The sequence below is a fragment of the Melanaphis sacchari genome, unplaced genomic scaffold (assembly GCF_002803265.2).
Source record: "Melanaphis sacchari strain LSU unplaced genomic scaffold, SCAv2.0 Contig174_pilon_pilon, whole genome shotgun sequence".
NCBI lineage: Eukaryota > Metazoa > Arthropoda > Insecta > Hemiptera > Aphididae > Melanaphis > Melanaphis sacchari.
In genome coordinates this window covers 73-17,592 of record NW_020270814.1, presented here as the reverse complement: position 1 = coordinate 17,592, position 17,520 = coordinate 73, and the positions used below count along the sequence as shown (strand labels likewise).

At 21.8% G+C, this 17,520-nt stretch overlaps 1 protein-coding gene across 1 annotated transcript in view; it reads right to left on the bottom strand.

Moving 5' to 3' along the window:
- LOC112592420 (obscurin) overlaps nt 1-12,283 on the bottom strand; it is a 57,748-nt gene extending 45,465 nt beyond the window's left edge. Inside the window, exons 1-4 of the mRNA XM_025336457.1 lie at nt 12,214-12,283; nt 12,041-12,110; nt 8,035-8,082; nt 152-195 (exon numbers count right to left, since the gene is read on the bottom strand). Coding sequence (XP_025192242.1) covers nt 152-195; nt 8,035-8,053 — 63 coding nt within the window. The 5' untranslated portion in view covers nt 8,054-8,082; nt 12,041-12,110; nt 12,214-12,283. The remainder of the gene's footprint in view (nt 1-151; nt 196-8,034; nt 8,083-12,040; nt 12,111-12,213) is intronic.
- Between the last annotated feature and the right edge of the window lie 5,237 nt (nt 12,284-17,520).

The following is a 17,520-nucleotide window of genomic DNA, read 5'->3' as shown; positions in this document are numbered from 1 at the left end:
TCACTTAACCTTATATTTATTGAAAAAAATACAATTTAAACGTTATTCTTTAAAAAATAACTTATCATTTAACTAAAAGTTTGTTAAATATTAATTTATTTACTAATTTTAAACAGTATTTGAATGAATAAATTATTAAATAGGTACTTACTGCTCCCTTTTTTGCCAAAATAGAATTAAGCTCCGACACATAAGCTATAAATATAAAAAAAAAAAAATTATTAATTTACTATTAAAGAAAAAATTAGGCATTTATATAACGTATTATAATCATTTAGTATCAGTTTTTATGATTAAACAATATGGTAAAAATGTATAAGCCTAATTTAGGGTGCTACAGTTTCTTTTTTTTTTTAAAAGAATATTCCTAACAGTGATAAATATTGTAATAATATTGATAAATAAATTAAAACTAAATTTTAATAAATTATATTTTCACTTTTAATACTATTTTATTATTTTAATAATAATTTAATTTTTTTTAAATATATTAAAAATTAACTTTATTTATTTCAGTTTTAAAGACTAGTAAATAAATATAATACGTATTAAGTATTATTATTATAAATAGTAAAAATATACATTCTTTATTTAAATTTTTTTTTTTTTATATATACTTATTTGATTGTTTTAAATCGTATATTATATTCATATTATCAATGCATGCAGAACAATAATTAGCATTTAATTTAATTTAATTAATTAAATATTTTGTGATTTTTGAAAGTAACTTCCTATTAATCCTATTAAATATATTCAGAAACCCTTAGAAAAAAAATATTTCAATAAATTAATATTTATTGTTACATACCTATAAAACTATATTTTACTAATTATTATCGATATGAGTGATGACAAAACATGATAGTCATATTACAAATATTTATCTAAGGACTACGTCTAACTTGATATAATTTTTAAAAGTATCAACGTTTTTATCAGAGACATAATTAAACATTGAAATAACCGTGACAAAAAAAAAAATAAAAAAAATAGATAGCCCTTCATCGCTCGATTACCAACGTAAAAAGTTATTCTGGACAAAACAATATGTAGTATATAGATAGGTAGCATGATAGTGAATCTTTACTTGCGTCGACTGTTGTGACACGACTATCAACAAAATATAAAAATAATTTCTATTTTTACCTAGTACTAGTTGATATCTTGGTCGTATAACTTTATTCATTAGTTAGAAGTCAAAAGCTTATGGAAACAAATAACAATATGATATACCAACTTATTGTTTATTTATACATTATAATATACTACATATATTATATATAGTATTTAAATAAATAAGTCTTTCGTGCTTAGACATATTTTTTATAAGAGAGTATAAAAAATATTACTATAAGATAATAAAAGAGTTTTATATTTAGATTCTAGAGCAATGTTTTTCAATATTTGTATTACGCTGAAGTATTATTAAATTTGTTTATACTTAAAATGTCTAAAGTACATATATTTATACATAAATGTGTTAACATTTTGACTTAATTAGAAATTAAATGGGTCTCGATCACTAGCAAGTTTAATAATATGAGTATATGCTCCAATAATTATATCTACAGAAGTATAGAAATATATTTGTAATTAATTTACATGTATTAAAAAAAAAATTTTAAACAGTTAGTAATAACTAATATAGGTACAATAGGAGAATCGATATTTCTATTGGAGGTAATTTGGACTAATATGACTAATATGCTAATACAAATATTTGGTGAAAATTTAAAATTCTATCTGAACTTAATCTTAGTAATATAATAACAAAATTGATTTCGTCTAAAATTGAAGACACTATTGAATATCATTATATAATATTGTATTCACATATTTGATAGGTAACAAAGAAAGTTAAATTTATGACCGATTTATATAATATTATATACTAACTTAACCTACCAACTTTAAGTTAATTATTAATTATATTGTACGAGTACGTAGGTGCGCCTTAGTAGTTTTAAAGTACTTAGCCACTTATGTTAGATACATAATAGATATAAAATTTCACGATGGGCAATCACTTTATGTTTTTAATTAGATTACAATGGTTTAAGAAAGAACAGCCAATATTACAGAAACCTTAAATTAGGCTTAAAATGAATTCCTATATGCTTCCTTGTGGATTCTAATATGCTATAATTAATATATTTAAATTAAAATAACTCATTGATCGATTTCAAAAGAATAAAAATATATTAATTCATTTAATTTAAATGAACCATTTATTTGTCTGTCACAATTAAATTATTTTATAGTTAAGTTTTAAGTTAAAATGGGATATATCTTATACACTTGCATATTTATTTGATTAACAAATAAGCAATTGGTAATTTTATTTCAGAATGTAAAGTAAATATGTATATTATATGTCTATAAAATAAAACCTAGAAAAATGGTTTTCTTGAAAGACACGTTTTATAATAAATTAATTTAATAACATTTAACATTAATTTAAAACGTTCAGTTTTTTAACTACGAGATGGTGACTTCTTTGTTAAATTATTGAGATGACAAATTACGAATTACATTAACGATTTTTCCGCCAAGAAATTGTCATGATGATAATAGTGACTAAGTACAATAATATTTTGCCAAGTTTTAATAGTATACTTGGATATTTTTAACAAAATAGTTACCTTTGTAATGTAAAAATATTATTATTTTACTGTGATATTTAATTAACAATAAACTTAGGTATTTATTCTAGAATCATATGAAATAAACATTTTTACACATCTATCGGCATTTAAAAAGAATTACATTATTTGAAATTTAAATAATTACAAAAATACTTGATAGTTAATGAATAAATAAATAAATTAATAAATTTTAACCTTACTGTCCTTAACTAACAAATACCAATATTATTGCTACATGATAAAGCGTATCTATTTGCATAATTAGTTTTTAACTTTGGAGCCTTTAAACGATTTATTTATTAAATATTTGTTTATATATTTTATTACTTAAAAAATACTATAAAATATTAGTATAGTACAGTAACACACAAAAAATATTATAATAAGAATTTTAAATGTCACTTAGTATATATTAATAAAAATTAACTGAGTCTTTTACAATGTTAACCTTTTTTGATGTGTTAAATAAAAAAAATAGAAAAAATTAAAAAATTTTAATTTTGAAAATAACCGATGAATAAAAAACTATCTGTTTAGATTTCAAGTACTTAAATAAAGTACAATTGTATGCCAGTGAAAATAAAATAATAAAATTGACCATAAATATTACATGCATATGTTTCATATGTCATATAGAAATGATTGGCTCGAGCTAGGATCATGTTTGCTTTAAAAATGTCTAGTTTTAATGTCGAACTAAGAAAAATGCAAATGCAGAATCGTTTAGAATCTTAATATGTGTATTATAATCAAACTCTGCCACTTGTTTAAATCATAGACGAAATTTAATGTATGTATTTAGAAGGTCGATCAAAGAAATGTTACTGTCGCAGGACCTTATAAAATTTAAATTTTTGGGGGTTAGAACCCATGTTAAACATTTATACTCTTATTATCAAAATTAATTTTTCGAGGATCTTAATTAAACATTTTCGGTAACCTAAGATAACATAGGTAAACACATTTCATTTTCATTTTTAAAATTTAAATTAAATTGTGATACTGGTAATAATACACAACATGAGTGAATGCAATATAGTTTTAGACTATTAAATATAACTTATAATGTGTTATCTTTATATTATATTTATGTTTTTGTATATATTTATAATAAATTGTACTTAAAGAAATCTGTTAAATAAAAAAAAATCTGATTATATAAGTTCATTTTTAAGTTCACTAGATAATCAAATATTATTTTATTTTTATTTTTTATTTTATTATTGTCTTGTATCTACAGTTTTTTTTTTTTTTATTGAACAAAAACCGCTTCAACAACGTAGGTTATTAACGTTATTAACGTATTTTACACTTTACATTTTTACATTTTATATTCTAAACGGAGAGATGAATGTATTGATTTTACAATGTGTGTTTTTTTATTTTTTTGTGTCTGTGTACAGCATAAGTAGTTGAAATAATGCTTCAATTTCAAATTTCGGGGATAGTTTCCGATGGCAAAGTGAATATCCTTAGTGCATTATAGAGGTAAAAAGTAAACATTTTCCAACAGTTTTCAAAAAAATCGAGAAAAATAAAATAAAAATAACGGAAAAACGGGAATTTTTACGCAAAACCAGTTTTCGACCAAACCGATTTTTTTATATGGTTGTAACTAATCACTGTAAATATTTGAAATTTTTATCAAATATTTATGTTAGTGTTATATATATACAGTTTAATTTTCAAAAAATTTTGAATTTTTTTGAGTTATTTATAGACCACTGAAATTATCGATTTTTATGAGAATGTTTTTTTGAAGTGTCGGTAAAAAAATGTTGGACGACCAAAAAATTTTGAAAATTTAATACAAGGTTTCTTATGAGTTGTTCTTATTGTAACTAAAAAAAATTAAAAATCGTTAGTCACAATTTTTTTTTTATAAACGTTTATAGTTCAAATATTTACGAAATATATCGAAAACGCAAAAATTTGTAAGTAATTTTGAAGTTGAAAAATCATAAAATTATTTGTGTTTATAACTACACCATGTTTTTCCTAAGTTTTCCTTTAAGTAGCTATAGAAAAACTCGAAGCATCATTATAGCAAAGTTTTTAAGTGCGTTTGAATTTTAATTTTTTACGAAATAGCGTAACAATAACGATTTATCCTCAAATGATTTTAAATATTTGTTAATATTCAAAAAGTATAAGTCGTAAATACTTGAAAATTTTACCAGTTATTTAGATTGGCATTTTATTTACATGATTTAATTTTTCAAAATATTTTGACTTTTTTGAGCTATCTATAGACAACTGAAGTTTTCAATTTTTCTGAAAATTTTTTTTGAAGTATCGATAAAAATTTTTTGGCCCAATCAAAATACTTGAAAATTTAATATAAAGTTCCTCATAAGTTATTCTTATAGTGATCAAAAAATTTTAAGAACACATAGGCACAATTTTTTTTTTATTAGCATTTGAAGTTCAAATATTGACAAAAATTCGTCAAAACCATGAATATTTGCAAACTATTTTGTAGGTATAATTCATAAAAATTAATAATTAATTGATTAATCATGACTTTTGCAAATGCATTCTAATTGAAAAATAAAATATTTGTTTCAAAATAGAATGTATGACAATATTTAAATATAATATATCCTAGACTGACAAATCATCTCCGTTCAGAATCGTTTTTCGTATACAATGATACCTATCATTGCATTCAAATTTAACCTACCCTAGTCCGAGGTTCACCCCATCCCCTAATGTATAGCAGAGCGGTACCCACTTGCCCGCTTTTTTTCTTTTTTTTACTGAAATATTATTTTGTAAATTAAATTAAATTAATTATTAGTTCGAACATTTTTAAGAAATTTATTACTTTTAAGTTTGTTTCTTTGTCAGGCTTTAAGATTTCTGCTATTATCTACAGTTTTATAGATATGATAATTTATAATTATTAATTATGTAATAATTAGGCTCAATAATAAAGTATAATTATAATATGCGGAAAAATATAAAATGGATTAAGGTTGATATTTATAACTGCAGTCTACAACTATAGTAGCCGGTCTTGTTTTTTCAATTTGATGTTTTTTATTATTTGATTTTTATAATATACATTCAACTCTAAATAGTTAGAACCTTAATATGTATAACGAAATTTTTAGTACCTCAAATTTTTTTCTATTAAACTTTAAATAACCAAGTCAATTGTTTAAACATATGGGTGGCTACTATAATTGCGTCCCATAGAAAAAATGTCTTCCAAATTGTGATTCAGGATTTTTTAGTATACTGACGTCGTACATATATAGGTACCTACCTACTAATTGTGGGTGAAAATTTTTTTTAGTGTACATACGATTTACGACATAAGTTTTTTTTTAGATACATATTATTACTAATTAAAAATATAAAATATAAAATAAACAATATTGTGTAATATTTAATTCCATATTATTCTAAACTTAATTTTTCTTTTTATTTTTATACTTCAGACATAGGACTGTATGTAATATTCGTAACATTCAATTGCTAACAAGTAGGTTAAAAATGTTGTTTTTTTGTATGTCAAATTGTGACATATAATAGTATGGGTAAAACTTATTTGGTATTTTTTTTATAAATTTGAAATTTGTTAATTTGGTTAATTTTTAATTAACTCATAATATTTCTAATTTATGTTTTTTATTGTACATTTTTCAAAATATCCATGAACATAAAACTATTTAAATGAGTATTGTAGAACATATCCTAAAACTGTGAACATAAAACACTAAAACCTTACACGCTCCAGTTATTAATTCGCATAAAGTAGTTTTTATTTTTGAACGGGCAAAAATAGTATTATATAGGTGTGATAGATACATCGTTTTTAAAAGGTAAATATTAATCTAACTGCAACTTGGATTATAATACAAAAAATAACCCAAGTAACAATTCGGTTTAGTCGGTTCAGATATTTTTTTTTTTGTAATCTTTGTATCGTAACTAGTTAATATGCATATTAGATGCAGCCAAAGTTAATATATATTATTATTTATTATTAATTTAATAATACAGACCTTTGAAAATATATTTACATGTTTCGTTTCATTTAAAAGTTAAAGTTGATAAATTATAAATAATACATACTTTATAAAACATTAAATTTAATAATTAGGTAAATGTATACGATGAAGAGTCTATTATTAGTAATACCTACCTAGTAATCACCGATTATATTGAAAATATATGTAATTTACTATTATTTGTAATTCATGTTAATTGCATTTTGGCAAAATAATAATTTTTATACATACAGTTGAATGAGAATAATTAAGAAACATTTTTTTTTTTTAGTGGATAATACAATATATTGTACCAACTAGCAGTTAGTAGGTACTAAAGGACATAATAATTGGACACACAGAAATGCAAATCTTACGACCTCAAAAATGCATATTATGTTTCTAATAATAAAATATATTTAATTATTATTATAAATCAAACAGATAAATGTAAATAATTATGACAATGGCTGGAATACATTTGACTAATAAAAAAAAAAACTCGTTTCAAATTTAGATTATTTATTTATTAATTATTATTTTAAATTATGGTTTTATTGATTTTTTCAAATGAATTGCCACGTGTGAAACATTTAATATTATATTTATTATATTAAACTCATGCACTTATAAACCAAAATTTAGAAATTTATAAAAAATATTGAATTCGTTTGTCAAACTTAAATTATATGATATATTAATTTAAATCATTTTAACCATAAAACCTATATATCTCGTTTATACATTTCTAGATTATAATTTTACATCACAAATTTTGTTGTTTGTTTTATTTTGTTTAGATTTTATACAAAATTTATAATTAATAAAATAAAATATTTATTTAAAAATGTAGTATTAAATAAATTTGATTCCAACAAAAATAATAAGCAAATCAAAAGACTGTAAAATAATTATATATTTTTTTAATTACTTACTTTTCGACATATACAAAGCCTAAAGGTTTAAGTACAATTAACTTGGGTATTATTGAAGTGCATAAATTTAAATATCAAAATTAAATTTTATATTTATCATTTATAATAATAAGTTAAAATAATAAGAAATGGGTTCTTATTAAAGTGAACATATTTACGAAAATATTTGTAATTAAAAGTTAAATCACCATTAATAATTTGCATATAAAATGTTGACATTTTTTTTATTTTTATTTTTATTTTCCCATTAAATGTTCAAAGATATTAAACAGGAATATGAAAGAGAACATTGATACAACTTCAATGACTAAGGTCATTTAAGTTATTAAGGTAATATTTAAATAATTCACCAATTTCATTCTTATAAAGTTATATAAACAATTATAAAATTGGACATTACTATAATTCCTAATTATTAATTAATAATTTGATATTAAATTTTTAAATACTTACGTTGTTTGCGTCTTGGCATGTTGCTCAAATATGTATTGAAGTATACTCCTGAAATAATTCATTTGGATTAATATAAAAACTCAAATTATAATCCTTAACTAATATTTTTTTAAGTAGAAACAAAGAGTTATTTTTATTAAACTTATATATTTTTTAAGATACCATTATATTAAAATTGATAAAAACATATGCGATTCGGCATTAACTTATCAATCAAAAATTCAATAAAATTAGGATTAATTGTTATGCATAAATGTTTAGAAAATAGGAACGAGATTTTTCAAGTCTCAACTAGTTTTTATAAGTTCCACTAAGGTCTTTTTTAAATTACCTAATAATAAATAATTTATGTATAACCTCTACCTGTTTGAGAAAATTGAACCAAATGATTCAGATCCTCTATTATACAAGAAATAATAATTTAAAATAAATAAATAATAACTAATAAAAACTAAAATATTATATACTATACACTATACAGAAAGGTACTTAATAATAAAAAAATGAAATTATTTTTAATTATATAAGTTTTGTTGAATGTTTGAAATTTTTGCATCATTTTATGTTTAATTAAATTATTTGTTTGTTTTTAACCTTAATTTAATTTATACCTTAATGATAAATAATATAAAGAAGTATCTATTAAGTTATAATATTAAACATTTAAAATAAAATTTGTGCATCAATAAAAAATAATATTAATTTAGGTATTATATGTATTTAGTTCTAAGTTCTGATAGACCAATATATTGGGTACAATTTAAATAAAAAAATTATTAACGGAATATTTTTTTATCTTAATATAGTAAACGTTAAACAGCAGTTATATTTTCAGAAATTGTATGATCGAGCATAAAATATATTATTTTTAATTTTTGTTTTTATTTTGTACCTCTGTGTTAATATTAAATATTACCATTTAAATTTATATTAATACTGAATATATTTTGTAATTGTATGGTTTATATGAATACTCAAAACGAGGAATAAAGGAAATCCAGACCAATCTATCCCTTGGTATGTCACTTATACTTTTTGTTTATCATGCAAAAAAAGTTTTAACCTTTACATATATCGTTGATGAAAAGGCTAACTGATATAGGTAACCTTCAAAAACCAAATTTTACATGGGATACTAAAATAGTGGTTATATCTTTATTTTTAAATTAATCTTTTGATGTTATTTTTATTTATTAGAAAACTTTATACCTTGTAATTTTATATCCAATAAATTTAATTAAAAGAATACACATATTATTCAAAATTTAATTATTTAAAAAAAAAGCATTAGCAGGCTATATCATGTGGCATGACATTTAGAGATGATTGTGGGTTACGCTATTTTGGATGGGTTATGTTGTTTGGCTAATAAAAATTTTATAATCGGTTTAAATATTGAGGTTTATGTTGAGACTTATATTACTAATATTTCAGTTAACTGAAATAAGAAATAAATATTTAAAATTCAAGTGGATTATGTTATGGTTTACGTTAATCATCAATTTTTGTTTATAAAGGTTTTGTTATTTAAGTTAAAGAAAAATTCAATTTTGAAAATTAATTTTTGGGTTACTTTGGCCAGAATGTATATTTATGTGTCAAGAATATTATTTAATTATAACCTATTAAAAAAAAAAAAAAAAAATGAGGATTACGCTAGTTGGCTATTCCTCTGGCGATATAATATATACCTAGATTAATGTTTCTTTGTTTTTTTGTCCTCTATATACTCTGAAATCAATCTGGACCGTTTACAATAAAAGTTAGGATTTGTAGCTTATTTTTTCAACCTTTAAAGTTGTTATGAGGTGGTGGTTTACGCATGAATTTATATTTAACTCAAGAAAGTAGAATATATTTTTTTTTTATTTAAATGGTTAGGATTTGTTATAGATTAAATTACTATTAAAATAAAAACCAATATGCCATTTATATAGAAAAGAAATATACTGAAACAAATTGTGTTTTATAAAAATGATTTACGAAAAAATAAGGTTTTAAACGTAATATTGTTTTAGTAAAAACAATTAACTTAAAATATAATAAAAAAACGATGTGTGAATTATTCAGCGCATTAGAAGTTATTTATTAAACATGAAAATAATTGTTTAAAAAACAACTTAAATAGGTACAATTTATTTCAAAACTATACATGAATGATACCGGGTAATTATAATACTATAAAAATCTTAAAATTATTCAAATTCGTTATGAACTATAGGTACTTAAGGTCAAACTATTTATTATTATTATTATTTTTGACTTCATATAGGTTTGATTAAAAATTCTTAATTTTTCTATTTAAAAATCAAAATTTAAAGATATACTTAGACTTGAAATTAGTAAAATATGGTTTATTTATCTCAAGTCGACTTAACGCCAAATTCAAAATATTTTCAGCTTTATTATCATATTACTGATTCATGATAATTATTAATTAAATGTATCGATACAATGGACAAGAAATATAATATAAATAAATAGACAAAACGAGAGAAGAAATTTATATAAAAAACAATAGGGTAATCCCTTTTACAAAAAATAAATTGAATAACACATATTATTGTACCCATACTAAAGAAAAGAAAATAATACTATGATGATAAATACCATGATACGTATAAATACTATGTACCTATGAAACAATTTAAAAGTGTTTAATTACTTGTTGAAAATTAAAAAAATTAATAGAACATTTAATATTTTAAAGTAAAATAATCATATTTTAAGCATAAAATGTATAAGTATCCAAATCAATAGTGTTCACAAAAATTATTTCAGTAGGTATTAAATTAATTTCAACTTTATTTATCATGCCTACATGTTTAATATGGCGTTTATCTACACATTACGTTAGGTACACTGGTACACACCAGCACAACTATTATCAATGATAATATTATAATTTATGTAAAATTTAGGTTTAAAACTCAATAATAGCTTACTGCTTATAATTTTTAAAGATGTCTAAAAAAAAAAAAAAAAATTTATTAAACGTACCTGTATTAACGGTGTTAATCATAGGAACATAGTAAAATATGTACATGGCAGTTCATCATATAAACAATATATATTTATATTATAGGTATGCATGTAAAATATAAAATAGATTATTTTTTATTTAATCTAGTTACTGGCAAAAAATTAATAATTCATGTCAATTATTAATAATTGCCAAAAGTTGACCTGATGGTCATATACCTACTATTTGCGAAACGTTGTTTTAATTTATGTAACCGTATTTTATTTACCTTTTCATAAATTACTTTGCAAAAATAAATAAGAGCTTCCAATTCTATGTTGGCAAGAAACAAAGATACACGGTACCCGTGTAATTTAGCAGTGCTGCCTTAACAGGATAAGCAACATTATTTTTAGATTCACATTTTTGAATCGCTATATTTCTACTCGTATAATCTGATCGATATTATAAATCTTTGTGTTTTTTCTTATTGATTAGGTTATTGGTGGAATTTGTGTATTATGACAGGGTAGCATTATGATAAATATAAAACTAAATTATTGTAATTTAAAATAATAGGTATCAGTTAAAATTTATACCAATAGTTATTGTTATCTATATAGGTTAAGAACTACCTACGAATACTTTTTACTAGACAAGACAAAGAGACAGTTAGTTGGCATTCATCTGGGTGTTATCCTATATTTTTAATTATTAATTATAATAATCAATACATTGTAAGCATGTACGACGAATACACAGTAAGTAGACTATTAAAAATGTTCAATAATAAATTAAGGCACATTATTGTACACACCTCTAAATTTATGAATAATATTTATTGTAAATTGGTTTCTAACTCTGCAAGCATGCTAATATACAGCTTTGTAATAATTGTAAAAAATATTGATTCATTTAATTTTCATGTAGTGAAATTACTGTTTACCAAATGATAAAATAAATAATGTTTGTGCATATACATATCGTATTTAAATACGCAAGCCCAAAACATAATAATTTAATTTTTAATAAATAATTACATACCTAGTGAGGCGTCTTGAAAAAAAATATGTTCAAAAGCTGTTCACATTACACTCACTAATACTGACAAAAACTAAAAATATAAAAAAACTCAATAACAATTTTACATTAAATTAAACAAAATATTTACGTATATAAACAGATATGTTTATCTAAATAAATTATCAATATAATACCTAATAAATTTTGAAATGTTTATAAGTTTATTTCGCGGAATATTGCGTTTTTGAGCAGCGGTCGACGATTGAGTGGTGCTAATAGCAAATGAGGGCGAATTGAAATATTTTGGTACGAAGCCAAACGTTGGCCAATATTAACCTGACAAATTTAGATTTTATACGTGAATATGTTCGTTTAAAAACGTCTTGTTCTTCGATCAATATCATTTAAACGTGTATACATAATAGTTTGGCATTTATAATAAGTATTTATAATTTATATACCTATATATTTGTTACTAAGAAAACAAACAAAACGAAAATAGTAATACCTATATGCAACGATAAAATTATATATATAACATAATAATTATAGCAGACTGTTTTCAAATGTATCTACCTATATTACATTATGATAATGTAAGTATTAGATAGAGATACTATACAGAATCGCAAAAAAAACATTTTAAAAAATGTAATGCATTCATAAAATACATAGGTATAGTCATATAGGTAAAAACTTGGTACGTAAAATTAATTACATAAATTACTCTAATTTTTAAATAAAATTAAAAAATGCTGGTGCAATTTTTTTTTATACATTCCATTAATATAATAAATAAATTGGTTAATGTTTGTACAAGACTTAAAAAACTGGTAAGCGAGCATTTATTGACACTATTTCCATTACATTTCCAAACATTAAATTAAGGTGAGGTGTAATAATATTAAATATTTATTAATAATTATTTTTTATAAAAATATAAAATTTGATTTTTTTTCTAAACTGGGTTACTGGAAATTGTAATAAAATATAATATTCAATCACATCTTAACTATAGATACCTAACAACTTTAAATATCTTGAAAGTATTTTTTGGGAATATAAACATATTTTTTTACTACCCCCAATCTATGTTTTCTAATAGAAGGACAATTAGATGTAGAGAAATACCAACTATTGTTCACTGCACAGTCTCCTTTGTTATCAATTAATCAAGAAAAAATTTTTTTGAATCTTACTAGAAAAAATTTATTGATACGAGAATTAAAATAAAATTCGGGATAACTTAAAAAAATTCCTATAGAATATTTTTCAAATTATAATTGGTAGGTATATACGAAAATATGATGAATTAAAAAAATTATTAAATAAAGTATACATAAAGTACCTATAATAAATTATATAAAGAACATTCAATAAACTTCTGATAAATAGGATATTTTTCTTAACTCCAAAATATAAGGTTTGTAAAAATGAATAGATTACACTAATATATTAAATTACCTATTTTATTTTATTTGACGATTCTACAGTTAATTTATAGACTTCATTTTATCTAATTTTTTTTCTAAATAGTCAGGTATTATAGATATACTTTCATACTTGTACGTTATAATTTTATTTACAAGTTGTCATAGTTTTGTCTGTTGTTTATCATTACCTATCTTATAATAAAAATATGTGATCTTATTTATTATCTATTATTTTCATTGAATGATAATAATATTTTATATGTTTATCTTGTGTTTACGTTAATTTATTTTATTTGTAATATTATGGAGTATATTATGATTTTTAAAGCCAAGAATAATGTTATAGTTTGTTTTAGTTTATTTTCTAAAAATAATATTACTAGGTCAGTGGGTGTAGGTTATATTGAATACTGTGCAATCTACATGTTAATCTGTCTTCATCTTCCGTATACATTATGTATTATATTTACACATATACAACATATACAATAGGTATACATGTATTGTAAAATTAAATTAAATTTGAATAAGGACATTGAAATTTTTTTGGCGAACAATCAATAACATTTTTTTAATCATAAAACTAAGTGAGATCAATATAATCTATAAGTAACGCAACTGATACACATAGATGATACTCTAGTATACGTCTTTGATATTTACATAAATGTACTCAGATCTTTTAATCTTTAATTCGACAGTGAATTTTGATAAAAAATTGACTATAGTTGGTACACTGAAGGATCGAAAGAAAAAAATGAAAATAGTACTAAATGGGTACCGCTGTGCTATACAATATAAGTATTAAGAGGGTAACTGTTGGATGTGTTAGGTTAAATTTAAATTCAATGATGAATTATTGAATATGAAAAACAATTAAGAGTGAAAACGATTATTTATAGTTTTAGTATGAACTACTTATAAGGAATAGTTTTAGTATGGACTACTTATAAGGAACATTGTATTAAATTTTCAAGCCTTAATTATAGTAGTTGCACATTTTAAAAATATTCACGGTTTTGACGAATTTTGTTAAAATTTAAAGTTCAAATTCTTATGAAAAAAATTATAACTACGTATTTTAATATTTTTATATGATTTTAAGAACAAATATATTTTTTCAAACTTTTAACTAAACGAAAAAATTGTTATTGATATTTAAAATAATAAAATTAAATAAAAAGAAAAATTGAAAATGTCTATAAGTAACTTAAAAAAAGCTAAAATATTTTTAAAATTATATTATTTACCTACTTATAAATGATAATACAACATTATAAATACTTAATAAAAATTTCAAGTACATATGATTATTTGTACTATTTCGTAGGTATTGGAATTACAACAACAAATAAAAATAGTTTGAAGAGAATATTTTACTTGTTATTCACGTTCCATATAGTTAACATTTGAACTTCAGTTACTCAAAAAACTATTTAAAATTCTGTAGCAAATTTTTAAGCCATACCTTATTATTAAAATTTGCAATTTTTTTAATTGTTACTAATAAATTTTAGAAATATCATATGTCTATAAAAAGGATCAAAATGTTTTGAAATCTATAATTTATAAATTAGAAAATTTTATTATAAATGTTTGGTGAAAAATATACAAGTTTCTATATTCAATCATTGAATTACACTATTAAAACAAAATCGATTTTATCAACGACCAGAATTAGGTAAAAATTCTGGTTTTCCTTAATTTTTTTTTATTTTTTTTTCCGTTTTATTTAAAAAAAATATTTCAACTTTGAGTTTGGTGTGCCAACTATTTAGATTTAATACTACCCTCGAGCTTCGATTATCGAAGCATTTTTCTGAAGCATAAAAAACAATAAAATACATTATTATATAAAATATAATAATATTTATGAGTTTAATATTATGTACATTATACAATAGTATTAAGACACGTCATAACCTGTATGTATAAATTAGAATAAACAACAAGTCATTTGATTCTTTATATTTCGATTTTATATAGTTGAATATAATATTACCTATATTATATGTACGAGTTAATTTATAGGCTGAGACTCGTATTAGTAAATAATGAATATCATACATTGAGATTTGAGAAGTATATTTTCATCGAGACTTCTTTCAAAAGAAACCAAAACGAAGCTGTATAAAGCTTATTTAGGCCATAATATTATATACGATATCTATGAGGGACCTGGGCAATAACGAAAAGTAATAAATAAAAATTCTTAATGTTTGAAAGAAAATTCTTAAGGAAAATATATAATCCCACACTAAACCCGGAATTAAGAAGTTACGAAAGGAGAAAAAGTTAAGAGATAGAAAGATTTTTTAACAGACCAATTATACAAAAAATGTTTGAAAGCTAAAAATCTAGAGTGTACAAGTCGTGTATAGTGGGTAAATGACAAACTAATACATAAGGTTTTAATCGACAATCCCAATTGAAAAAGACCAATAGGCAGACCCCGTCAGCATTAGTTAAATAGAGTAAATAAAGATTTAGAAAACCTATGAACGACAATAATTGAAGATGCGAATGTTCGGGAAATTTAGAGAGATGTAGTGAAAGCGGAAAAAAGCCTTACTGGTTAGTAAACACAAAAAAAAATATAGATAATTTATAATAATGTCTTATATAATTGTATATTATGTATTAAACAGTAGTATATATACATACTATATTATACTATACTTATTAAAAGTTACAATATTATACGTAATGTAGGTATTATTTTATTTAGTCCTAAAACAACGCTCCCTTGTTTTTTAATTTGGCAAAGTTTGTAATAGTATAAATTTACACTTTACACTTACAAGTTACATAATTATCTTTGCTACTTATATATTTATTTAAATTAACTTTAATTATTTACTCTATCAACTATAAATATCTTCTCTTGTAACAAAAAATAAATAAATACACTGTATTGTTAAAAATCTAGTAGAAAGTTTTATTAATTTATTTTTTATTATATCCAGCTTGTTACTCAACAGCTACAACTGTAAAATAACAACAAATAGTTTTTTTAATAGATATAAAGTTGGGTTCATTGTTTATTTAGTTTTAATTTAATAGTTTAATTAAATTTCTTCTGTCTAGAACTTTAGACATAGTTCACTTTATTCTACCCAGTAATTTTTTTAAGTATTATATTTAGTATAATACATAAAAGCTACATACAGCGTAAATACATGGATATATATAAAAAACAAAAATATTACATAAATACCTTTACATACATATTATATAAATACTTATTTATATAAGTATAAATACTATAATTGGTGTGTTTACTAATTTAGGGAATAATAATTTTTTAGCCGGATTATATTGGAATAAATCGAATGTTTTTAGTTTTTACAAGCTAGTGAGTAGTATATATCCATACACATTTATCGACACATTTCAAAATTGTTTATCATATCAGTATGTGCAATAAAAAATATTAATTTTTTTAAATAGCAACACCTATTTTGAACACCATACTCGGATAAGCCTAATTTTTTAAGGTAATTTTAATGTATCAACTATGATTTTAAATTAAATACTGACTGAATAAAAGCCATTTAAATTGTAATAAATATAACATTTTTACAATTCATTTAAGTGCATAAATCCATTTAAAATTATTTATTATTAGTAACATTTTGAATACTTTAATGTATTTTTTTTTATTTTTTTTTTTTGATACATGTTATAAACAAGATTAGTTCAATAAGTTTTAAACAATTACAGAAGGCTATTAAGTGAAATGTTCCTCTTTATATTCCTTATATTATAATGTAGAATATTTTTTGCTAGAAAGCATGTAACAGTTTTAGGGCTACCTAATCTTCCTTGTTTGCAATCTATATAAATATATATAATATATATAAATATGTCATATTCCAGATAAAAAGAGGGTGGAATGTTGAATGTGTAGAAATATTTAAAAAAACCTAATTTATTTGTTAATACAACATGTACATAGCAAAACTTGTGATAAAAGTTTGTTAAAGTTTTAACATAATAATTAGATAAAAATATTTTGCTTTTCATTCTCTAAGACAGTTTTAAAAAAAAACTTCAATACAATTATGC